This window comes from Callithrix jacchus, chromosome 14 (genome assembly GCF_049354715.1).
Source record: "Callithrix jacchus isolate 240 chromosome 14, calJac240_pri, whole genome shotgun sequence".
Taxonomy (NCBI): Eukaryota; Metazoa; Chordata; class Mammalia; order Primates; family Cebidae; genus Callithrix; species Callithrix jacchus.
The window spans coordinates 99,525,808-99,552,518 of NC_133515.1; the positions used below are offsets into that span (position 1 = coordinate 99,525,808).

The 26,711-nt window shown below is 40.7% G+C and overlaps 1 protein-coding gene and 1 long non-coding RNA gene across 7 annotated transcripts in view; one reads left to right on the forward strand and one right to left on the reverse strand.

Moving 5' to 3' along the window:
- The window catches only part of NBAS (NBAS subunit of NRZ tethering complex), a 454,285-nt gene that overhangs the window by 9,163 nt on the left and 418,411 nt on the right, over positions 1-26,711 (forward strand). For 4 of the 6 annotated variants that reach the window (XM_078349936.1, XM_054245191.2, XM_054245193.2 and 1 more), the window contains exons 3-4: positions 22,235-22,289; positions 24,032-24,068. In XM_078349936.1, the coding sequence (XP_078206062.1) occupies positions 22,235-22,289; positions 24,032-24,068 (92 nt within the window). Of the gene's footprint in view, positions 1-19,646; positions 19,795-22,234; positions 22,290-24,031; positions 24,069-26,711 lie in introns of those variants that run through there. The other 2 variants (XM_002758021.7, XM_078349935.1) reach the window with 1 other exon arrangement.
- Positions 15,543-18,897, reverse strand: LOC128929664 (uncharacterized). The gene is made up of 3 exons (XR_008476458.2): positions 18,773-18,897; positions 17,027-17,145; positions 15,543-15,668 (listed from the first exon to the last, which is right to left on the reverse strand). It is a non-coding gene; the product is annotated as an uncharacterized LOC128929664 (long non-coding RNA).

Below are 26,711 nucleotides of genomic sequence, written 5' to 3' on the forward strand. Positions count from 1 at the left end.
AAACATACTCACAGAAATATCCAGAATATGTTGGGGTTTTTTGGTTGTTGTTCTTGAGATGGAGTTTTGCTCCATTGTCCAGGCTAGAGTGCAGTGGCACAATCTCAGCTCACTGCAACCTCTGCCTCCAGAGCTCAAGTGATTCTCCCACGTCAGTCTCCCAAGTAACTGGGATTATAGGTGCCTGTCACTATGCCTGGCTAATTTTTGTATTTTTAGTAGAGACAGGGTTTCGCCATGTTTGCCAGGCTGGTCTTGAACTCCTGACCTCAAGTGATTTGCCCGCCTCGTTCTCTCAAAGTGCTGGGATTACAGGCCTGAGCCACCATGCCCAGCCCCAGAATATGTTTGACCAAATATCTTTGCACAGTAGCCCACATAAATTGATACATAATATTAAACATCACACATGCATGCATTGTTAACTTGCCATCCATACGCATCTCCTTAAATTATACTTAATCTCCAAATAAACACAATAAGAAGGTCATAATTCTACCTAAGATGTTACAACTGTCCCACATACAGTGGAAAATATACTAGCTCCTTCCCCAAAAGAGGATGCAGAGCACTTGGATGATGTTTCTTCTCCTTGATAGTCTATTTTTATATGAATATTCTGATATAAAATTAATAATATTTAGGTACTATAATATAAAATCAGGGTATCTTATGTTACATGAGGGATTAAGAGGGAATAAAACAAAGATATTTGCAGCCAGGCACAGTGGCTCATGTCTGCAATCCCAGCCCTTTGGGAGGGTGACGCAGGTGGATTTCTTGAGCCTAGGAGCCCAAAACCAGCTTGGGTAACATAGTAAGACCCTGTCTCTACCAAATAAATGCATAAAGATATTTGCCATATATGTATGTATATATGTATGGCAAAACAGACATATATATATACACATATACAAATATACACACATATACACATACATATATACATTATAAACACACAAATATATTCATAACAAAATGAGGAAGAAATACTCATGGCAATTAAAGTCCTTGTTTCTGTAACTAGTTATGTGGTCATACCTGGTTTTATTTATTTATTTATTTATTTAGAGATGGAGTCTTGCTCTTGTCACTCAGGCTGGAGTGCAATGGCACAATCTTGGCTTACAGCAGCCTCTGCCTCTCGGGTTCAAGTGATTCTCCCGCCTCAGCCTCCCGAGTACCTGGGATTACAGGCGCCCGCCATCATGCCCAACTAATTTTTGTATTTTTACTAGAGACAAGGTTTCGCCATGTTGTCCAGGCTGGTCTGGAACTCCTGACCTCGTGATCTGCCAGCCTATACCTGGAATTTATAACTACTGTACTTTCTTCCACTATCTGTTCTGTATTCCATTTGCCATGAGCAAGCACCATAGCTGGACACGAAACCTGATTTGGTGACCCAGACTGTTATTCTGAAGGATCTGGACCATTAGTAGTCTTTCCTGGAATGGGCTGTAGTTTTCCATTGACTTTACTCATGGGGCATGGTAATAGCAAGAATGCCCCAAGGAACTTCCTGTATTCCAGACATATTCTTCCTTACCTCTCTTGCAGAAAAGCAGTTCAGTTTTCCCTTGGTGATCAGGATCAATCACCCCAGCCACTCTTTTCTTTTCCTGTTGACTCAGAGGCATGCAAATCCCAAAGTGACCAGGTGGCAATCTTCCAGTTCAATGGAATCGTTGTTGTGTCTCCTGATGGAAAACATTCCTGACTTTGGAGCTAAGACCTCTATCTGGGTCAGCAGAGTGTAAAGTCACAGAAACTGGAAGTAAAAATTTTGCTAATGGGTCACTAGAGGTAATAGTGAGGGGTGCTGCTCACATCTCTGCCCCTTGATTCCTGGACCTTGGAATCTTGGCTATGGGAGAAACTGTACCATATCTTTGATACCATATATAATGTACCCTGATATATTAATCATCTAGTGCTGCATCACAAACCACACTAGAACTTAGTGGCTTAAAACATAAATATTGATTATCTCACATTGTTTCTGTGGGTCAGAAATCCAGGAATGACTATCATTCCTGGTTCTGGCTTGGAATCTCTTATGAGGCTGCAGTCAAGATGTCAACCAGGGATGAAGGATTCACTTCTGAGCAGGCTCCCTTATGTTCCTGTAGAGTTAGTGTTGGCTGATTGGAGACCTCAGTTTTTCACCACCTGGACCTCTCCACAGGGTACTTGAGTGGCCTCACTCATCCCTATTCTTGGCACCACACTGCCCCCTAGTGCTTCGTTCTCATGCCATCATTTCCTCAATATCCTGCTGGTTACGCAGGGCAGCCCTGTTCAATGTGGAAGGCACTGCGTAAGTGCATGGACACTAGGAAGCTGGGATATGGGGCGGGAGGTCATTTTGAAGATTGGCTACCATACGTAGAAATAAAAAATATTCCTCCATTCCTCACATGTCAATTTCAAAATCGAAAAGTGGACAGAAATAAAGCTAAGAAGTTTGGACCTGAGCTGGATCGGGGAAACTTTGTTTGCCTGATCAAGATTGGTTTACTCTGGGAGGTCAGTGGGCCTCAGCCTTCAGTGTGCATCAGAATCACCTGGAGCTTGTTCAAACAGGACGTAGGAACCACCTCCTTAGACTTTCTGATTCAGAAAGTCTGGGGCTACACCCATCATGTGCGTTTCTCAGAAGTTCTCAGGCAATTTTTGTGAGTACCATGCTAACACTCCTGGTCCAGGGACTAGAATTTGAGAACCACTATGGTGGGTGGGACAGATTTTAAGCAAGACAGTAAGGTGATTGTATTTCTATTTTATAAAACTCTTCCTGGTGATTGTGTGAAGAAGAGATCTGTGTAGGCACCGTTAGAGCTATTACTGCAGCAGTATACATAAGATGTAACTGAAACTTGAAAGAGAACAAAGAAAGTGTGTCAGGCAGGAGACAACAGGTAAGAGAAATATCACTAACGTGCTAGGATTTGATGACTTATTGAATGTACTGGGGTTGTGGGGAGTGAAGGGAGAGTAACGAGAGGAAGAAAGCCCTTAGCGCAACGCCCAGGTTTTAGTATGGATAACTGGGTGAATGATACTAGCATCAGTTGAGAAAAATAGATTATAGGAGCAGCAGCTGGTTGGTAGGCATGGGTTTGTTGAGTTTGGTGTAAATATAAGACTGCAGTTTGATGCAGATGGCCAGCAAGCAGTCTACTATGTGAGACTGAAACCTGGAGGAGGTACTTTGAGTTCAGACAGAGATTTGAGAAACCTCAACAAATAGGTAGTGACCCTGGGAAATGATGAGCTCATCCAGAAGACAGAAGAGCCCCTGCTCTGTGAAGACTGAGTCATGGAGCTGATTCTCTCCCTTTGCTGTGCATGAATATCACCTGGGGATTCTGTTAAAATGCAGATACTGACTCAGCAGGTCTGGGATGGGCCTGAGATACCACATCCCTGACAAGCTCCTGGTGATGCCAAAGCGACTGCTCTGAGCAGCACCGTTGTAGTAACAAGGTCTACAGAACCCAGCACTAGGGGGCAGTGTGGTGCAGAGAACAGGGAGAAGGCCCTAGAGGATGCAAATGAAGTCAGAACTGTAAGGACAATTCGAAGAGTTTGTTATCACAGAAACCAAGAGAATAGACATTCTGGAAATTTATGGGATGATTAGCATTATCTGCTGGACACATTAGTGGAGTAATTCGAACCCCGGTTATAGTAGGTTAAGAGCTAAATGAGAAGTGACTACTAGTGAGCACAGACTCCTGTTGTAAGAAGTTTGGATAAGGTAAGAAGAAACTAGATAGAAATGCAGGATGGATGTGGGGTCAGGGGGTGGCTTCATTTTATTTTTTATTTTTGAGACAGTCCTGTTCTGTCATCCAGGCTGGAGTACAATGGCAAGATCTTAGATGACTACAGTCTTTATCTTCAAGTGATCCTCCGACTTCAGCCTCCCATGTAGCTGGGACCACAGGTGCGTGCCACCACGCCCAGGTAATGTTTTGGCATTCTTCTGCAGACACAGGGTTTTGCCATGTTGCCCAGGCTGGTCTTGCACTCCTGACTTCAAGTGGTCCACCTGCCTCAGCCTCCCAAAGTGCTAGGATTACAGGCATGAGCCACCGCGTCCAGCCTCTGCCTGGCCAGTGCTTTGATCATGAGAGAAACTTGAATGTGGTCACAGGCAAGGGGACGTCGCTAGTAAAGAGGGAACTGTACAAGGATAAAGATGCCCAAGTTTAAGCCCAGCGTCAGAGAAGAAAGAAGGAATTAAGATGGGTGAAGGAAACAGTTTTGATCAGGAGGAAGAGAAAAACTTTCTCTCTTAGCTGTGGGTACAAGCACAATAGAACTGGAAGACTGCAGTGACAGTGGTGTCCACAGGGATGTCTCAGTTTGTGTCTTCTAGTCCAATATTCAGCCCTAGAGAGACAGCGACTTGCCTTTCAGCCAGTGTGCAAGGGCAATCAGGCTCTTGGAATGGGCTTAAATTAACTGCGTTCACTTAAAGTCTTAAGATCTACAAATTTGGAAAGGAAAACTTTATTTCTTATGATACGTCGCAACCTCCAGGCTTCGAAGTGGAGCTTCTGGCTGAGACCAAAGCCTATATTTTAGGCTGGGTATGGTGGCTCATGCCTGTAGTCCCAGCTCTTTGGAAGGCCAAGGCAGGTGGATGGCATGACCCCATGAATTTGCTCAGCGTGGGCCACATGGTGAGACTTTGTCTCTACAAAAAAAAAAAAAAAAAAATACAAAAATTAGCTGTGCATGGTGGTTTGTGCCCATACAGCTACTCAGGAGAATCACTTGAGCTCAGGAGGTCGAGGCGGTAGGGAGCCATGATTGCCTGTAATCCCAGCTACTCAGGAGAATCGCTTGAGCTTAGGAGGTGGAGGCTGCAGTGAGCCGTGATCGTGCCACTGCACTCCAGTCTGGGTGACAGAGCAAGCCTGTGTCTAAAAAAAAAAAAGGCTGGAACTTTGAGGAAGGAAGGGTGGACAAGAGTTTTATGCTAAATGGGTTGGCTGAACATACATATTTAACAGGTTATAGAAGTTAGGAAAGTGCATTAAAGGGGGGTCATACATAAGCGTGATAAGCAAACATATATGTTACATATGTTACATACATCCCATGTTTACTTTGGAGATATATATCATTAAAATATAGTAAAATTAGACTCCATATGTTAAAAGGAACTATAGGGCATGGATGTGCTTGGTGCGCAGTCTCTGTAAACTGGCCATTCCATGGTGGACGTCATTCCTTCAGTGGGAGGAGTGCCTTGGTCAGCTGTCATGTCAAAATCTTGAAGAGGGAGGGGAGTCTGGCCGAGACATCAAGCAGCTGGATGAAGTTGACATTAATGAAGAAGTTTTTTGTTCTTTGCTTTCCGGGGCTGGTTTCTGCATAACTCTCAGGAAAAAAGTCTAACTCTTAGTGGTTAGTAAGGAAAGGGGTGTACTGAGGCATGACCAACCTCCCATCTTGACTCAGCCAGGAAACAGTTTTTTTTGGTTTTTATTTTTTGAGACCGAGTCTCACTCTGTCACCTAGGTTGGAGTATAGTGTCATGTTCTCAGCTCACTGCAATCTCCACCTCCCGGGTTCAAGCAATTCTCCTCACCTCAGCCTCCCAAGCAGCAGGAATTATAGGCACCTGCCACCATGCCCAGCTGATTTTTGTATATTTAGTAGAGATGGGTTTTTCCATCTTGTGTGCCAGGCTGGTCTCAAACTCCTGGCCTCAGGTGACCCACAAGCCTCAGCCTCCCCAAGTGCTGGGATTACAGGTGTGAGCCACCACGCCCCACCAGGAAACAGTTTTTAAATTTTTCTGGGATCTCCTTGGCTGAGGGAGGTCTGTTCAGTCCACTGGGGAAGAGGGGGCTTGGGAATTTATTTTTATTCCATGATTCTTATCTACAGTAAAGTTTAAGTATCACTGGTTTAACTAATAAATTATAAATGTGCTGCTGAAAATTTCCTCCAAACAAGTGATCTGGGCAAAGCACATTTGCTATGTGTTCAAGCGTGCTAACGGTGAGCCCTGAACAATGGTACTAACGTCCAAAGGGAACACATTTTCAGGAGGAGGATGACATGTTTTCAGTGCAGCTTCCTGGACTGCCCTCTGTGAGGGCTTTAAGGTGGTGGGGGCTGCTGCTGGGGGCATGTGGGGCGTACCCTGTCTACCTGCTACTCTAAGGCCTCTCCATCTGGCCTCCCTCTCCCATACAGTGGCCTGGCCTTCCTTCCTTTACAGTAGCTCAGGAATCAAGGAAACTGAAGTTGCCAGATCTGTCTTACAGCCTGGGCTAAAAAGTAAAAGCTTCCACTCACAGGCCCAGTCCAGATTCAAGGGGAAGAGACCTAAGCTCCACATGTTTACCCACCAAAAGTGACCATCTCCCTGTGATTGTTGATACTGAGTGTCAACTGGATTGGATTGAAGGATGCGAAGTATTAATCCTGGGTGTGTCTGTGAGGGTGTTGCCAAAAGAGATCAACATTTGAGTCAGGGGGCTGGGAAAGGCAGAGCCACCGTTAATCTGGTGGGCACCATCTAATCGGCTGCCAGCAGATATAAAGCAGGCAGAAAAACGTGAAAAGGCGAGACTGGCCTAGCCTCCCAGACTACATCTTTCTTCTGGGCTGGATGCTTCCTGTCCTCAAACATCGGACTCCAAGTTCTTCTGCTTTGAGACTTGGACTGGCTCTCCTTGCTCCTCAAACGTGCAGACAGCCTATTGTAGAACCTTGTGATTATGTAAGTTAATACTTAATAAACTCCTTTATATATCTATAGTATTCTGTCCCTCTAGAGAACCCTAATACACCCCCCTGCCGTATAGAAACATTGGAATACCTGTCCTCAGCCTACACTCCCTTTCTTTTTACTGATTGCAAACTGATGAAATTCTATGCCTGCTCCCTCCACACCCCACTCCACCCTCAATTTCTATATGTGACATCTGACATCAAACCAGGTTCATTTTGCTCATGGACAGCAAACCAATCATTGTGACTGTCAGTTTTCCAAAAGAGAAAAGATTTTATTTTGTGAGATGGCTCACAAGGCTGCTGAGCAAAGGAGACAGAGAACAAATTGCAAATCCACCTCCCTGAAAACAGGGCTTAGGGATACTTATGGGGATGGAAAGCGGGATGGTGTGAAGTGTGGGTAAAAGTGATTGGCAGGTGGGAACGTGAGGTGATCCGGGTTTCTGCACAAGCTTAATTGAGCTACATGGCTCTTCATAGGATGCACGTTCAGAAAATGGTTGAATTAGCATGAAAAGAGGATGCAGGTTTTGGCCCTTGGCCCTTTGACATCAGAAGGTCACTCTTCACGCACCCATGCAGGTTCTGTTGAAGGGTTGGTGGTCTCAACTGGCTTGAACTCGACAAGAGCTGCCTGCTACCTCCTGCAAAACAACAGTAAGCACCCATTACTATGGTGACCCACCTCAGAGCTGTTATCTGCAAGGAGGCTACTGGAAGTTTAGTTATGTATTGTTTGACTGCTACGACTTGCCAGTGGGAATTTTAAGATTAACTAGATGGAAGCAATTAAAAGCAAACAAGGCAGGTTAAATTAGGCAGGTTTAATCAGGTTAGCCCTCGGTTTCCCATCTTGCTTAATACATGGTAAAGTAGACAGAATATGAGCTAGGGCTTAACCACTTGTTTGGAAGACATTTTCAGAAGCACATTCATATTTAATTGTTTATATCAGTGATCCTCAAATGCAAGTAGCTTAGAATTACTCCAGGGGAGGCCAGGTGCAGTGGCTCACATCAGTAATCCCGGTGCTTTGGGAGGCTGAGGCAAGAGGATCACTTCCACCTGGGAGATGGAGGTTGCAGTGAGCCAAGATCATGTCACTACACTCCAGCCTGGGCAACGAGCAAGATTCTGTCTTTTTTTTTTTAAAAAAAAGAATTACTCCAGGGAATTCTTTCTCTAATGCATATTCCAAGGTCTAGCACTCAGGAATTTTGGTCTCCCTAATCTGAGGTAAAGCCCAAGAATGGGCATTTAAACAAATTCTCTAGGTGGGCGATTCTAGAAATGCAGGTGTGTCTTCTTGGACCACATATGTAGAAAGCTTATTTTAGAATATTATTGTTTTAAGGCTCACCAACATGGTCATTTTGATTTCATGGCTTTATTTTTAGATGTCATTTTATTTCCTATTTCTTGAACTGTTAAAAAGATGAATGATAAAGTGATAAGGACAGATTTTAATCAGTAATATACTATTGCAAGAGGGAAGAGTGTCCAACATGAACTAAACTCAACTTGGGAGGTGCTGGGGGACTGCTGGAGCTTGAGCAGAGTCAGAGAAGTGAAAAATTAGAAAGGGTGGTCAGTGCAAGTGCCCATTAAGTCAGCTGCATCTGTTAGCTGACAATTAATCCAAGTTACGGTTGTATTCTCCCAGAGGCTAGAGACAGAGGTCCTGTTCTTCCTGATGATTACCTTTCAAAGGAACGACGTTCACTCCTGAGTTGTTGGAGAAAGCTGTACATCTCAAAGGGACAGAGGAAGGATTCACAATTGTAAATTGTGCATTTAGTAAATTTTAGTGAATGCTCTAAGAAAGGGTGGTTGGGGCTTATGGTCAGGTGTTGGCTGGGACAAACAGTAAATTCTTTTAGCAGCCTGCACTTTCTCAGTCAGGCCCTTTAAGGAGAGCTAGGATCACTTAGGGTGCTTGTGGCTCTGAGCTGTTGGTATCTGTTAGTATTTGCTTAAGTCTTTAAATAGGGAGGGGAAGAGAGTGAACGAAATTGTTTACACTGAGAGTTTGTGGTTTTTATAGGCCAAGGTTGAGGCCTGGCAGATAAGAGGGCTCAGAGGAGCCTGGCTAGATTTTGGTTAAGAACCATGCTTTAATTTATGTCCCTCAAACCATTCCTAATGGTTTCCCATTAGGAAACTGAGATACAAATAGATTAAATAATCCCTACAAGGCTATAGAACTAGTCAGTAGCAGAACTATTATTCAAACCAAGGTCTTTGTAACATTAGAGTCTATCCCAGAGGTAGGAGAAGGAGCTGGAAGATTGTACAAGTCAAGATCCATGGGAAGTAGAAGAAATGACATTCTACAAATGTGCACTGACTGCAAAACTGTTGTTTTATCGGTTAGGTTCAGTGTAAATTCTAGAGCAGTTTTTAGCGTAAGGATACATTTGACTTTAACATGCTATTTTCTTACTTGGTGACTTAGGTTTGGTAAAGATTTTTGCTTACAATCTTTCTTTTAAATGCCTTCAATCTGTCTTTTAGTTAATCCCTTCAGGACATAATTAGGTTGCAAAGTTTCTTTTTAAAATAATTTATCTCATGTATGTATCAGAATATAACAATTTAAACTTAATAACTTTAGAAATTTAACATTAGGTATATATTTTTTTTATCTAAAGAGAAACCTAAAATGATAAGGACTTCAATAGGAAACAATTTGCATGCAATTCCATGGAAGAGCTAAAACCATTAATATTGAGAGACATTTAATAATTCTTCCTCAAATGGTTTTTAATCCTTGGTGTTTAATTTCGTTTTTCCACATAGCTGAAGGTGTCTGATCCTGATGCTTTAATAACTTCTACATTTTGAGTTGGTACTTTGCCCTATCAAAACACATATTAATTACTTGTCAACTTCGTTGAATGTTTGCTCTTTTGGTTCATTTTTCCATTGTAGTTTTTTTTTTTTTTTTGAGACGGAGTTTCGCTCTTGTTACCCAGGCTGGAGTGCAATGCGCAATCTCGGCTCACGGCAACCTCCGCCTTCTGGGTTCACGCAATTCTCCTGCCTCAGCCTCCTGAGTAGCTGGGATTACAGGCACGTGCCACCATGCCCAGCTAATTTTTTTTTTTTTTTTGTATTTTTATTAAAGACAGGGTTTCACCATGTTGACCAGGATGGTCTCGATCCGTTGACCTCGTGATCCACCCGCCTCAGCCTCCCAAAGTGCTGGGATTACGGGCGTGAGCCACCATCCATTGTAGTTTTTAATTAGAGGAAACTCAAAGCTAAACTGAAGAACCTAACCAAAATCCACTACAAAGGTAGAAAAAAAAAATTATGGCTCATGAATGATCTGTTAATTGATAGAAATTTTTCTTGAGCCTGTATTATTTTGCTCAAAAAAAGTGATTTTTAAAAGTTACTATCTCTCTTTTAAGCAAACAAGTTTATAATAGCATCAACATAACCATGTATAATTCATGAAGTCAATAAATATTTTCTCAGGGCCTGCTCTCAGGCTGAGTTTACAGAAATTAAAAAGCCATTGACCCTGTGCACAAAGAATTACAGTGTTTTGATTTTATAGTTTGAATTTTTGTATTATTGGTGTTATTTGAGACTCCTTAGCCTTGCTGTCTGTGGACATGAGTGGTAATCATTGAAATAGCAAATATGGTAATTTCACTAGTCTTGTTCCCAGTTGATGACAGGTGACCCTTGGCCATTCGTAAAATCCTCTATTAAATATTTCTGGGGAGTCCAGAGATGTCTGATACATGTTGCAAACAGGTCCATTTCTTTTCTTGAGACGATGTTTTGCTCTTCTTGCCCAGGCTGGAGTGCAATGGCGCGATCTCAGCTCACCGCAACCTCTGCTTTCTGGGTTCAAGCAATTCTCCGGTCTCAGCATCTCGTGTAGCTGGGATTACAGGCATGTGCCACTGCACCTGGCTACTTTGTTTTGTATTTTTAGTAGAGATGAGATTTCTCTATGTTGGTCAGGCTGGTGTCAAACTCCCGACCTCAGGTGATCTACCCTGCCTCGGCCTCCCAAAGTGCTGGGTTTACAGGCATGAGCCACCACGCCCAACCCAGCAGGTCCATTTCTTTTGAATTCTGCCGATCGTTTCCCTTTAGAGCCGTTGATGATCTGCTGCCTGGGGTCTGTGCTGTCTGTGAGCTGCATGGCTGTTTGTATTAAAGCAGGGGAGAATGCCTTCCCCCATTTTGTTTCCCTCTGCCAGGTTCAGTGGGTTTCATTTTGGTTTGTTAAAAGACTCCCACAAACACCAAGATTACTAGCTAATATAGAAACAAAAACACAACTTTTAAAATGAATGGATGAGTTTGTAAGAAAGTAAAAGATGTCTGAGCCCTAGCAACGGTGGGGGAATCCATGGAAGAAGCCGGAACTGACTCTTTAGGGATCTTTATGGATCTGGATGTCCAGAGCTTTGACTGCAGGACTGAAAACATGGGTAGTAGGATGGGGAGGCTTGGGACTGTGTAATGGGAGTGAGGTCACTAGTCATCCTAAATAAAGTTAGAACCCATGAAGAGCTACAGTTTTTTTTTAATCCAATAAAAAAGAGGCAGACAGCAAATAAATTTGTCTGTTTAGCCTGGAATCTGAGTGGATACAAAGTCTCCTTTAAGAATTTGTTGCCACAACCTGACACTTCTGTAAGTTTTGAGCCTGAATTTACACTATTTGTATCACATGAAACAATCAAACTTTAAAGTGGACCCAAGTCTTCCAGATACTTTGCAGAAATCAAGGCAAGACTTTTTAGTGGGGAGGCACCCTCCATCTGAAGCCTCAAAGCATCCTCAAAAGTTAAATTCCAGAGCATCTGAGCAAACAATAAGACACACACACACACACACACACACACACACACACACACCCACCATAAAGAAAGAAGCCACCATGAGGAAGAGTCAGCAGAAAAAAATAGATACTCGAAGGCTTCAGGTATTACAAATACCAGGTAGAGAATATAAATTATGTTTGATGTGTTTCTAATAGTAGGACTTAACATAGAGAAAAAGAAAGTAACAAAATGACCAGTAGCCTTAAATTTTAAAGAAATAACTTCTAGAAATAATAAATGTAATAATTGATACTTAAACACTTGATGGAATGATTAAACAGAGAAAGCTTAAAAGTGAATGCGTGCACCAGAACAGAGATCAGAAGAAATTACACTGAATACAAAACAGAGAGACAATGAGGGATAAAGCATGAGGGAGGTTGTGGCGTACAGAGGATACAATGTTCCATCATCTGTCTAAAGTGAATGTTGTACAGGTAACGTGAATATGTAAGAACTGAGAATTTTCTTCTCCCCCGCAACCCCCTTTTTTTTTTGAGTCATGGTCTTTCTCTGTCAGCCAGGCTGGAGTGGAGTGACATGATCATAGCTCACGGCTGCCTTGACTTCCTGGGCTCAAGCGATTCTCTAGCCTCAGCCTCCTAAGTAGCTGGGACTACTATTGTGAGCCACCACGTCTGGCAAAATTCTGGCTAATTAAAACAAAATATTAAGAGATAGAATCTGAGTATGTTAGGACAGAACTTTCCGTAAGTAATTAAAACAAAGGCAGTGTGGGAAAGTTATATTTTAAACTCCTGAAATTACTCTTTATAAGGAAAGGGGAGGTTGGAAGAGAGACGTGTGTGTATGGGAGGTGTACATGTGGGTGCATATGTGAGTGTTGTATTAGCTTAATGATGACTGCATCACCTTATTCCAATGAGAGAAATTTCTCTTTATCCTGGTTTATATTTGTTTATTTGTTCTGTCTTTCCCTGCCTCAGATTGACAGTTTGTCCTTTATTCTATTTTGTTTTGGAAGATATATGTTGTAATTCTTTCTATCCCTTGTTTGTGCTCTCTAAAATGTAAATTTACCTTTTTCTCCCAGTAAGTTTTTATGAAAGTTTTAACATATAGCATAGTTGAAAGAATTCTACCATGAACACCCGTGTACTTACCAATGAGATTTTATCATTACTATTTTACTATACTTGCTTTATCCCATATCTTTCCATTTATTGATTTATCTTCCACCTATCCATTAATCCATCTTATTTTCTGGTGCACTTCAAAGTACATTACAGACAGTTTATCTTTGCTTTTAAACAAAATAAAACTAAAAAGCTATTTTCACTTTTAAGTCAATAATTTGATCAGTTTACAAATGTACTTTTTTTTTTTTCTTTTTTTGTGACAGAGTTTGGCTCTTGTCACCCAGGCTGGAGTGCAGTGGCGTGATCTTGGCTCACTGCAACCTTCACCTCCTGGGTTCAAGAGATTCTTCTGCCTCAGCCTCCTGAGTAGTTGGGATTACAGGTGCCTGACACCGCACCTGGCTAATTTTTTGTATTTTTAGGAGAGACCGGGTTTTGCTATGTTGGGCAGGCTGGTCTTGAACTCCTGACCTCAAGTGATCCTCCCACCTCAGCCTCCCAAAGTGCTGGGATTACAGGTGAGCCACCAGGTCCAGCCTACCAATGTATTTTTATCAATAGATTAGCCCACTTCTTGCACTTACTTGCTGCTGATTTTTGCATTTGTTACTGTATGTACCTCTGGTGGGGCTTATTTCCCAGTTTGTTGTTCCATATAATTTGTGAGTGAGAAAAATGAGAGGAGGAAATGGTCTGTTTGAATTGCATTGTTTATTAGTGTTAATGAGATTTCAGTAAGGGCTGAAGATTCTTTCTTTGCTAAAATCATGTATGAACTTTATATCTATTTTGGCTGCCAAGATACATTATAAAAGTCTTAGAATATTTATGGAAAGATTGATTGGGATTCTGCAGGCTTTCCAGAGGAAATAAAATTTCTTGAATTGCTCTCAGTATTATTTTATTATTATGATTAAAATTTATACTCTTCATAAAGAGCTGGTACACCATCCAATCAAATACAAATGTATGACACCTATAACAGGTAGCGTTTAAATGCCCAAATTCAATTTTATTATGCAATTCAAATTTAAAATGGAAGCAACTTCATATGATGATCTAATCTCTTTGGTTTCTAATACTGAAAAGCAGAAAAGGGTTAAATGCTGAATCATTAATGGCTTTTAGCTTAATGGACTTTTTAACTGATAGGAGCTAAAAACCTGAGCTCCTATGAATCTATGAGCTAATGACAGCTATACATTGACAAATTAAGAGAAGAAAAATGATTCCTTTATGTGAGATGATGTTAAATAATTTTTGTTTAATTCTAAGATAGAATGTCTGTGGTCATCAGCAAAGTGAATGAGGAATATATTCAGTTCAGTTGAAGCACACTTAATATGCTATGAGGCTAGGAAGAAATAGGAACATTTTTTTAATTATTGTTTTCCTTTATATCAAAGGCTTATATCATCATCAGATCACTACTCTTTAAAGTGGGTAAATCATAGTACCTTCCCTATTGGACAAAAATTATTTCATTTGTGGCTTTACCATTCTCAGCAGTTGACCTTGGTTGGGTGACAATGATTTAGAGGCTCAGTTTACTAAAGTACATCTGTATCTTCTTGTAGCTACAGATATTAACACTTTCCTTACAGCATTGTAGAGAAGAGTAGAGATAAGGTATAACAAAATACCTGGTACAGTGCTTGAAGCAGGGTAGGTACACAAAACATAGTGGTGATGATGATGATGATGATGATGATGATACATATTTTGAAATTGTCTCAGATTTATTTATCTTATTTCCTTAAGCAGTTTACAGAGTTACCATTTGTGTCGGCTATATGGGAAACATAATTTTTCTTTCCAGAATAATTTATTCATTAAAAAAGAAACAGAGAGTAAAAGAGGCTGGGTGCAGTGGCTCACATCTGCAATATCAGTACTTAGGGAAGCCGAGAGGTGTGAGGCTTACTTGAGGCCAGGAGTTCAAGACCAGTCTGGGCAATGCAGCAAGATTCCATCTCTCCAAATATTTAAAAGAGAGAGAGAAAAAAAGACTTATTCATGATTTCAGATGTTTCTGAACCAGAGGTGGACTTTCAGCTCAATTAAGGACTTGATTAGATTAGATGATCATAATAGTATTTGTCAGTCAAACATATATAATGCATTTAATTTTCCTCTGACAGGTTAATACCCCATTTCCACGTTTGTACTCCTGGTCATCCATAACTGTTTATTTTCACTTTCAACCATCACATAATTTAATCTATGTTTTTAAATAATCCTTTTCCATACAGCTCTCAGTGACATGTGGTAGTTTAAAGAAAAAGCAAAGCATCAAGACCTGCAGAACCCTGTTTGAATTTTAGCTTGGTTGTGATCTTGTATTTCTCTTAAGCTTTAATATTCTTATCTTTGAAATAGAGATCAACTCTGTCTTCTGAGTCTGTCAATTTCAGCAGTGGTTATGAGGATGGAAGAGCACAGTAAGCCATGAACACTACCAATTATTAACTAATAATGCCAATTTGTCAATTCAGAAGCAACATTGCAGAGATCTATATGCTACATCTGGATTCTAGATTAGATAAATCTTTAGCGACATGTGTGTGTAGTCCCAGCTATTTGGGAGGCTGAGGTAAGAGGATGGCTTGCACCCAGGAGGTCAAGGCTACAGTGAACTGTGTTTGTGCCACTGCACTCCAGCCTGGGTGACAGAGCAAGAGCCTGTCTTAAATAAATACATACATAAAAAAATAAGGTAAATCTGCAAAATCCACTTGTAGAAATACCAAGAGAGGAGTGCTTTCGATGCCTAGAAACTCAAACTAGTTGAAGCATAAAAGAGAATGAACTAGATCATTTACCTGCGAAGATGGAATCACATAGGTGTCCCTTGCTTTAGGCGTGCTTATATCAGATGAAGTCTCTACCTCTTTCTCTTCTCTGTTTTTTTCAGTGTATTGGTTTCATTCTCACTATGCAGACAGGCTTTCTGTATGTAATGAATACAATAGATGCTAATAACCCCCAATATTCTTCAAACTCTGTCTTCTCTGTTGTACAAAAATTATTTCATTTGTGGCTTTACCATTACCAGCATGTGACCTTGCTTGGGTCACAATGATTTAGAGCCTCAGTTTACTAAAGTACAGGTATATCTACTTGTAGATACAGATATTAACACTTTCCTTACAGCATTGTAGAGAAGAGTCAAAAGGCAAGGAGCCCTTTCCTCCATTTCCATCTTAGAAAGAAGAAAAATCCCAGGGAAGCATTCTCAAACTGATGCTCAAATAACAGGAATGGAGTTCTTTGGGTCAAGGGGGCAAAGTTTGGGGATTGGCAGTCTTGCTAGGAATTATCTGCTTTGAATGAAGGAAGAGCAGTTAGAACAGTCTCCAAAGGAAGCAAAAGGCCTGGACAGGCAAAGATGACCAGAGTCACTACAAGCATGAGGGAGGAAAGGAGAAGAGAATAATGATGAACAGAAGAGTCTTGCCATCCTTATGAAATGCTTGTCATCTCTTCATTAAATTACCCACTCTGCTCATTAGGATTAGTGTGATAATCACCTCAGTTTGCCCACGATAATCCTGTTTCATGCCTGTTGTCCTAGCAAAACTATTAAAATCATGGCTTTTTATTTTCTAAAGTATCCCCAGTTTGGACAATTTGCTATGTAGTCACTGTAAATAAGACCAATCAGCAATTTGGCTTCAGCCACTCACTCCGTTTTAAGTCATCCTATTCCTTTGATCCAGTTGAACTTTGATCACTTCTCTGCCTTTTCTTTTCCAACCCATGTCTGACATCCAACACTCGAATGAACATCTGGTAGAAAGCCTACTCATGACACATATATTCTTACCACCTTCTTCCCTTGTATGGATCACCTCACATTTCTCCCCTTCCAGGAACTCTTCTGGATTTTAAGGAGTGGTGTTGAAGGTTTAACAACCCACTGATCTGCTCAGAGCATCTCTGCTAGTAGAATTTTTCTTCCAGGGAATGCTGCAAATGAAATGCATCCTCTCTCTCCAAATAATGTAGTTTCATCCTATGAAACTTCAGTTGTTGTTTCTTCAGAGTAGAAGCTCCCTGAGGCTAGCCGGGCATGATTTTATGTTTTCTGTCCTATTGTACATACTATAGTAAGTGGGGTATGGATAAGGATGGATAAAGCAATTAACATCGTGTGAGACTAGGCATGGTGGTGCGTGCCTGCAATCCCTGCACTTTGGGAGGCTGAAGCCAGGAGTTCAAGACCAGCCTGTGCAACAAAGTGAGACACCCCCCGCCCCCCGATCTCTATAAAAAATAGTAAAGTTCGCCCAGCATGGCGGCATGTACCTGTGGTCCCAGCTCCTCAAGAGGCTGAGGTGGGAGGATTGCTTGAGCCCAGGAAGTGGAGGCTTGAAGTGAGCTCTCTTTAGGACACTGCACTCCAGCCTTGGTGAAAGAGTGAGACCCTGTCTCAAAAACAACAACAACAACAAAATAGTGTGATGATGGTAAAAGAAAGAAATTCTTCATGATGTATTTTCAGTGGCTCCCTTTGCACACCAGCTAAGAACGAAGCATCCTTTGCCAGTTTGGCCAGCTACCTCCTCGCCATGATTGTACAGACCAAGTGAAAGCAGTGAAGAGAGTGATGAAACAAAGCAACCCTCAATATCTGTCTGAGAAAGGATGAGACAGGGAAGAGGAGTAAAGAGCCAAGGAAATTTGGTGTGGGGGCTGTACTGAGGTACTGGAGGACTCCAACAACCAGCCCTTACCCGGCATTCCATATGCATGGTGTTCCTACCTCTTCATGTCCTACTGCGTGCAATGTGGGCAGAGCTCCCTGGAGGTGTACAGTTTGTCAGCCTTGTGGGATAGGGAGAAGGCGTGTCTGGTGTTAACAATGAGGGGTTTGATTGAAAGGCACAGCTGTTGTGCAGAGAATTACTATAGGGAAACAATGTATAAAAGAGGTTTTCTGGGAAGTCTTTCATTTATTCAACAAATAACATATATTTTGTCCTCTGCTCTATGCCAGGCACTGTTATAAATTCTGTGGATATAGCAGGGATGCATATAGTATTTGTATGTATATAGATAGAGCACCTGGCACGGCTTACCTTTTAGTGAATGGAGACAGATAATAAGCAAATATATCGTATAGCAGTTCAGATGATGACAAATGTTACGGAAAAACTAATAGAGCAGCTCTGAAAAGCTGGAGTTGGAGAAAGGTCATTGCGAATTTAAAAATGAGCAGTCAAGGTAGGCTTCGGAGAGACGACATTTGCGCAAAAACTTGAAGGAGATTGAGGGAGGAACTGGGTAAACATCTGGCAGAAAGACTTCCAAGTGGAGGAGACAGGCTTTGCAGAATTCCTGAAGTTGATGGGTGTCTGGTGTGTTCAGAAATAGCAGAGCCAGTGTGGCTGAGGGCAGTAGGGGGAGCAGGAAATGAGGTGTGAGATTTAGGGGAGCAGGCAGATGATGTAGGTCTTTGAGGTCATTAAACTTTGAGAGAAATGGGAGCTGTTAGAGGCTTCCCAGCAGAGGCTTTTAATTGCATCACTGCCTAATGTATAGTGAGGGATATCATGCAATATAATTCTCTCAAGAGATATTCAGCATTTGAGTTTCTTTTGATGTGAAACAGTGCTAATACTTTGTACACTATATATTCATTCAGGTTACCATAGGCTCTGCTTACAGTTCAGGGCTGTATGCAAAGAGGCACTTATTGAATGAATGCATGAATGAACGAACGAATTAATGTACAAATGGGGTTGACCTTTTTGCTCCCTCCATGGGGGTTCTCAACCTATTATTTCAACTTTGTTGCCCCTACAGCCTTTCTCAACTGTGCTCTATTCACCCATCCTGTGGAGTACTAATGAGGAAAAAAAAAAGGCAGGTGGGTAGGAGCAGGGAAAAGCAAAGAGATAAAGCAAATAAGCTGTACGTCTGCCTTTCTTCATGGTCCCAAACATATAAACCAAAGGAAGGAATAAGCCATAGGTCCACTTTTCTTTATGGCCCAGAACGTACAGCCCGTCTATACACATAATGTGCTTAACTCACAAACTTCCTGCTTACCTTCAAACGCCTCAATTTATGAAACACCAAAGGGCTAACAACAGCAACAAAAAGCAAGTTAACTCCCTGCCACCTTGGTGTTACCAATCACCCCAAGTTCCAGTCTATACAATTCTCAACAAGCCTTTGTTTCCTGGCAGTGAGCTCCTCCTCTGCTGATTCTGCCCGTTGCTCCCTGGCAAGGAACTTTCCTACTTTGTTTAATCTGTCTTTCTTTATCTCCCACTCTCTTGGTAAATTCTTCTACCCCCACACCCAGAAAGTCGTCGCTCACTCGCGACACGTTGAAAGAGCTCTTTCAACTCTATATTTCTGCCTCTGTCTCTGCTCATCTCATTTCCCGCTATTTGAAATGCTTCTCTAGTGGATTAAAATTCTGCCTATTGTTGAAGACCCAGGGACAAGCTCCACGTCCTCCACGAAGTTCCAGCTGACTCTCTGGCCTTCATTGCCTTTTCTGAGTACCCGTAGCATCTTTCCTCTGCTACCTTTCATTGGCTTGATCTCTTGCGTTGGATAACTGTGGTTGTTTATTTTAAAACCATTGTTTGAACTTTCTCTACATGTTAGGCAAAGAATACACAAATGAACGTTAGCATTTCAGTGGGGTTCTCTTATTTCTGTTTTATCGAAGTTGACTTGATAAGAGAGGCTCAACAACTTGGCTGATCACCTGTAGATTAATTAACAAGGAGTGCACCAGGACCGGGACTCAAGTCGTTCCCAAGACAAGCCATAGACCCTGTCCTTCCTACTCATAAAAGGGTTAAACTAGCATTTCCCTGCCGCGGTCAGGTCCCTCCCCTCTCTTCCCCGCTTAATCAAAAGCGGCCGCGGCTGGGGAAGCTTGTCCTGTGAGGGATTCCGTAGAGGCACTCACTCCGCAGCTTGAGTCCCGGGCAAACATGGCGGCCCCCGCGTCAGGGCCCGCTTTGAGTCCTGGAGCTGCAGAAGGGGAGGAGGAGACGATTCTCTATGACTTGTTGGTCAACACCGAGTGGCCACCGGAGACTGAAGTACAGGTAAAGCAGGCCTGTCTACAGCAGCAGCCAACTTGGCACGGTCGCTGGTGCTTTGTGGGCAGAGCCACGTAGCAGAGCCACGTAGGGGAGTGGAGCCGGGTGGGCGGGGGACCAGGGCCTTAGGACTTGTGCGGTCGCCCTGGCAACAGCGCCTTGGGCTGGCGGGGGTCTGGGGCTCCTAAGGCAGCGTGGGGTGGTGGTCCTTGAGATTCCTCTTGGGCTCAGAATTCGGTTGTTGGGGGCTGGAATTTCGTGCTCCGGGGAGCTTACGATCCCACTCTTGTTGTTAGTTTCACTCTCTGTACTCGGAGGGGAGGGCACACCGCTGGACTCGAGGGTCCTTTCTCCTGTCTGGACTCTCGGTGGTCCCTTTTTGCCGTCTGGCTGGGGCTAGTCCGGGCTGTCACTCAGCTGCGGTGGGAGAATTTTCCATGACCTTAGTCCCAAGCATCTGGCAGGCTGCTGCAGAGCGGGGAATCTGAGCCTTTACCGTTACACGGGGCTGGATCGCGCCAGTTCTTGTGTATTTCAATAAAAGAGCATTTAATAAGGGTGTGCGTGTCCTTTCGTTCGCCTCCGTGTCCCATATGCTGTGCTAGGTGCCGAGGATACAGAGATGAATATGCTTTCGTGGAGCTTCTCGTTTAGAAGAGAGACAATCATAATCTAGCATTTTATGCGCTATAGTTAGCGATGTGAGCAAAATACCACTGAAGTGAAGAGAAAAGAGCTACTGGCTGGGATTGGGATCCCTGCTAGAAAAGGGTTATAGAGGTTGATAATTTATGGACTGGGTCTTGGGATTATCAGTTGTTTGGTACTGAGGACCTCCTGTGTCTGTGGCGAAGAGTAGAACCACAGATCCATGTTTATTCAACAGATGTTTATTGAGTTTTTAATGCATGCCAGTTACTCTTTTAGACCGAGAGGAAGCAGCCAGATCGAAAAGAATCTTTATGAAAGATTATGTAGTCCAGTCCATACAAATTCTCTTACATTTTTTTCTGAGTGTTTCTGTACTGGAGAAACGACCCATTTTTCAGCCCAAAGTTTGTATTTTTTTCCTCTTTAGCCTCATTCCCCCTGCGGTTTGTGCTTACTTAACTCGAATAATATATTTTGTAGACGGGTAGAGGTCTGCATACATTACTGTTTAATTTCAAATACTTAATTTGTCTTAATGTGAATATTTTTTTGCGTTATGCAGCTAGGAAGCGGTTGCTGCTGCAGCTGGTTAGATAAGTTTCCACTCTTTAATACTCATTGGTTAGTTGCAATAATGTTTCAGAATGCTTACCATAAGTTGATTTCAAAAAAGTAACCACAGAGTTAACTAACTTTGAAACCCTTGGTACTTTTTTTTTTTGTGTGTGTGTGTGTGTGTGTTTGTGTGTGTGTGTGTTGGAGGTGGAGTTCTATTGATTTCTGGATTATATTGATTTTAGCTGTTGAACTATAGGCTCTTGGAGGGCAGTTACATCTGATTCATCTTTGTATCTCTCCCCAGGCCAAATTGTATCTTGCATGAATCCGGCGATCAATTCATGTTTGTTGAGTGAAATTACTTTTCTGTGTGTGTGTGTTTTTTAAAAAAATCTTGTCTACACTTAGTGTATGTCCATTGGATTTTTCTTAACAGCACTTGAGTGCATCTTATGCAGTGCCTAGTGTCATGAACCTACCCACAGTGTGTTCAGTCTGTACTCATGGAATGGAATTAATTAATACAGCGATTACATATCTGTGTCTGTTTTGTTAGTAGCATTGTCTGTATGAGTATGCAACAGATAGTCAATTAATTTGCCTTGGAGATATGACTGCTTTTTCTGTGAGCACAACTTAGAGCCCCAATAGAGTGTGCTGAACTGGCAACCAGTATGGTCTTTGACCTTGACTTTTCTTCTTTGGATTGGTATTTGATTTGGAAATAGTTTCCAGCTTCAGTACTTGTTCTTTCCTGCAAGGTTAGTCCTGATGTGTGCCTGTAGCTCTGCCATGCTCACTTTACTCCTATTGTCCCCCGTCCTGACTCTCTTTTTCTTTTGAGACAGGGTCTCACTTTGTCACTCAGGCTGGATTGCAGGGGGCGTGATCACTGCTCACTGTAGCTTCAACCTCTCCAGTCATCTCAACCTCTCAAGTGGCTGGAGCTATAAGCATGCATGGCCATGCCTTTGTTGTAGAGATGAGGTTTTGCCATGTTGCTCAGGCTGGTGTGGAATCCTGGGTTGAAGTAATCAGCCCACCTTGGTGTCCCAAAGTGCTGGGATTACAGGTGTGAGCCACTGCACCTAAACATTCAGTCTTGAAATAGTTTTAAGATACTGCTTCCCTGTGCCCAAAACTCTGAGTATTAGTAAAGAAAAATAAGTTTACATATTATATAAGTAATACTAGTCTAATACAAGAAAGTTCAAAGAATTTTTGTTTTGAATTCCAGCCTAGAGGCAACCGAAAACATGGTGCATCCTTTATCATCACGAAAGCAATTCGAGGTAAACATAGCTTATTTCTCTACATGTAATGATATAGTTAACAGTTCAAATGTATTCTTTAGACTTCTGATGTGGAGCTTAATGAAAGTAACATGTTATTTGAGTTTAATTTTGTATGTATTTATATATACACATGCATATATATGTATATGCATGTGTATAAACATGCAAGTTTTTAATGCAGCTTAGAGCTAAAGTATATAGCATTGTTTTAACCATTATGGATGTATTCTAGAACAGGGGTACTCAATTCCTGGGGCATGGACTGGTAACAGACACAGCAGGAGGTGATTGGTGGGTGAGTGGGCATTGCCACCTGAGCTCCACTGTCAGAAAAGTGGCAGCATTAGATTATCACAGAAGCAGGAACCCTGTTGTGAACTGTATTTGTGAGGGATCTAGGTTGCTTGGAAAAATTGTCTTCCACAAAACTGGTCCCTGGTGCCAAAAAGGTTAGGGACTGCTATTCTAGAAGGAATGAAGGTCAAAGCCAGTATGAGTCTCAGAGAGTCTGTGGATGTTGAAGGTGATAATACAGTGAGAGACTATTTTAAGTGGTTTATGTGATGTTTCAGATACATTCGTCAGAGACACTAAAATTACAAATTTGGTAAGCCAGGGTATTCATTTAACTCCTGACAGATTTTACATATGAACTAGCAAGAGACTGAGAAAGGATTGAGCACTAGGTTCACTGAGCTGGTGCCATGAGGGCTTTACCATATTAATGAATGAAGTCCTTTTATCAGACTAGAAGGTAGGTGCTGTTACTCCTTCATGTTTTCAGATGAGAAAACTTACCCAAGATCATTCATTTGGAATTTGACAGCAGGTCTTTCTGGCTCCAAAGTTCATCCTTATACCAGTGAATTGAAGTTCCTTATATACAGAAAATTTATTTTCACAGAAGTTGAGTATTTGAAATTGACTATAATCTAATTTTCTCATACTTTTATCTTCTAATAAAATTATAGTTAATTATGGTTAATTTTATCTTCTAATACAGGAAGCACTAGCATATTCAGTTTTCAAATGACAAATGCTTCTAAATTTTGAGAATTTAGATAATGTGTACAAGTAATAAAAATTCATTGTAGAAAACGTAGACACTATAGATAACTACAAATTAGAAAAAAATTTGTCCTCATCTTTTCACCCAGATATAATCTGTTAATCTTTAGATCTTTTTCCATTGATATATACCTAACTGCATACACAGGTAGACACTTACATATACATTTAAAATAGGATGATACGAAGCATTGTTTTTTAATAGTGTGTTAGAGGTTTTGTTTTCCATTGGCTTTCCCATATTAGGTATTATTATTCTTAAAATCTTTGCTATACGGTGTAAAATAGTATCTTGTTTTAATTTTTATACAGATATTTTGTTTTTTAAAGGGCGATTATTATAATTTCTAGTCCATGTTTTCATGAAAGCTTCTTACGTTCTATTTAGCATCTCAAACTGCTTTTATTTCTGGTACAGTTAGGAAATACTTGAAACTTCTGAATAACACACAAACTTGGAATTTAATATAAACAAATTATATGACCCTGTAAATGTTATGGTGTGTATTAGGTTATATTTAGTCTCTCATTTTAAGAGTTGTGTTCTTTATGTTTTTTTAAATGACTCAATTCTGCAGTATATTTTAGATTCATTATCTATAAATCTAATTTGAAAGTAATTCTTAAAGAACAACTGATTTATATTTGGCTTTGCCATTTTTTTATTACAGATCGTTTATTATTTTTACGCCAATACATCTGGTACAGGTGAGTCTTCAGTTCTTCAGAGAAACAGTGTGAATGTCAAATGCAAACAATATTTTTCTATTTATGATTTGTATTCATAATTGAATTCTAGATCATGCTAAAGTTGCTGACATTCGGGCAAACTCAGTATAAAATAGACATTTTAGACATTTAGGTATAATCTGACAAGATATCTCAGTGGACTTAGGGTAGTTTTTATTCCCTTAGTTACTATTAAGAATGTCTCATGACGATTTCGGCTTTCTCTGATGAGGGTTCTCAGGCTTATGTTGAATGTCCATGTGAAACATCTGTAGCTTGCATACCTTTTAAAAAGCATTTTTCTTCTTACTGTCACATTATCTCTCTTACGGTTAATATTCAACTGCTGTGTATCAGAGAAGGTTCTTTAGGTTTCAGTTCTTGTATATGTTTTAATTCCTTGGGTCTTAAGTATATTTTCAGGCATGATGCTAATTTTCAGCTTTAGAAGGAACAAATAAGTAATTATTATGACAAAAAAGTTATAAATTCTGCATTTAGATACATGTATAGGAATTGTTTTATAGAATTATTTACATAGTTCGCTTTTTCCTTGAGGATATCTTGTCTTAAAGTTCCAGAGATAATATACTTCTATAAAAGAGACCTTTGGCTCTTTTCTAGAACTTGCTCCAATGTTTTCCTGCTTTTACTCTATGTATGTGTGTGTCTGTGTACATATATACATATTTATGTGTGCATATTTACATTTCTGTACTTAATTATATCACTTTTTTGTGGGTGTGGGATATGTTAGGATAGAGAGATGAGTAGGAAGAGAGAGTGGAATATGGGAAGCTGTGTTTTCTGACCTCACTAGGCGACAGCTTGTTAGTCCTGAACACCCTTGGATAAGGTGGTAAGCTTGTCTTGTTCAGGTTGCTGCTTAATACTTCTTTTTGTTATCTATTGAAAAGGAGGACTCAAGAAGTTAACTCTGATGCAAGTCTTATCCTGTGTGTGAGAACCTTATGGTCAGGCATCATAAGCAGTTGTCTTTTTGTCTCCCTTCCTCTTGAGAAGCCTTTTTCCTTGAATTGGCTGTGTTGATCATTGTACAGGTTGTAAATGCACCATTAAGTGATGAATCTTTCTTATGATACGTTACTTTCAAAAAGATTACAGTTCAGTTTGTCCTCTTGCATTTATGGCAATTAAACCCAAAGGGTTTAGGGTCAATATTTGTTTCAAGTGGCTTTTTCTTCTTTTTTTTTTAAAAAAGGTTCTTTTCTTTTAATTATGAAATATAAACATGCTGAGAATTATCAACAGTATAATAAACCTGAATCAGCTAGCCCTTTTTCTTTTTATGGAAAATGTTATACCTCAAATCCTTTTCCAATCTTTTTCCTTTCCCTTCCCTTCTAGAGGAAATTATCATCCTTATGTAGATAGTATTCACAAGCATGTTTCATATCTTCATTATATTTTTGTAACTGTCTTTGATATTTAGTGATTTAAAAATGAGCATAAATATGCCACATATATTCCCAATATTTATAATTTTTTTTTAAAGAGAGGGTCTAATTGTTACTTAGGCTGGAGTACAGTGGCTGTTCACAGGCAAGATCATGGTACGCTCTAAACTCCTGTGTTCAAATAATCCTCCTGCCTCAGCCTCCCATGTAGCTGAGACTGTAGGCACATACCTCCGTGCCCGGCCACTAACATTTTGAAATCTTGTTTTGTGTTTTCGGGTTTCCATAATGTATTTTTTTTCCTATTTTTCTTTGATGGAATTATTTATTCTTCTTTTCCATCTGTTTTCTTGATTTCGTCAGGCATTATTCCTCTAATTTGCTGCATCTACTCACTCACTCATAGTAGGTAGTTTCGTGTATTTTGCGAATGGTTTTATTTTGAACTTATGCTTGTTCTTGCATCACATGAGTGAAGTGAAATTGCAGTCTGATCTTGCATATGATACAGATGTGGGCTTTAATTGTTTTGTAGATTTTACTCCCATCCTCCACAGAACCATAGAGTCAGGCAGAGAAGAGAGTCTTTAGTCTTCCTGGCCCTGTGGTGAGGTGTTTCTAGTTCTTTCAGTAACTTGGTGCAGTCATTTGAGCATCCTGGCTTTTGCAGGAGTCTCACTTCCAGATCCTGTCCTCCCTTTGGTTCAGTAGCTCATTTCGTATCCCATGTGCTAAGTCCTGTTTTTGGTTCTTGTCTCTCTTTCTCCCCGTCTTCAATTCTAGCTTTCAGTGACTTTTTCATTTCTAGTACTTGGAAATTTCTCTTTCTTTTTTGTGAGTTTAACTCTATGCTAAAATTTGTTTTTGTTACAGTTGAGCCAGAGTTTCTAGGTGGTTAAAGCAGGAAGGGTTGGTGTAAGTGATTAGTATTCTAGATATTATTGGTATGCTAGATGTCTTTTTCCTGGGAAATACATACATTTATACCTTGAACACCACTAGGTTTTTTGGGAAATAAAATATATATATGGTTAGATTTCAGCTACCAAATAGTAACTTTTGGTGTTGGGTTTGCTAATATTCAAATTTTATATTCTAATGGAAAAAAATCATGTCTCTCTCTGTAAGTGTATGTGCTATTTATTTGTTTACTTATGTATGATTTTTATGATTAGATTTTAAGTTAACTAATGTGTTGTGATTT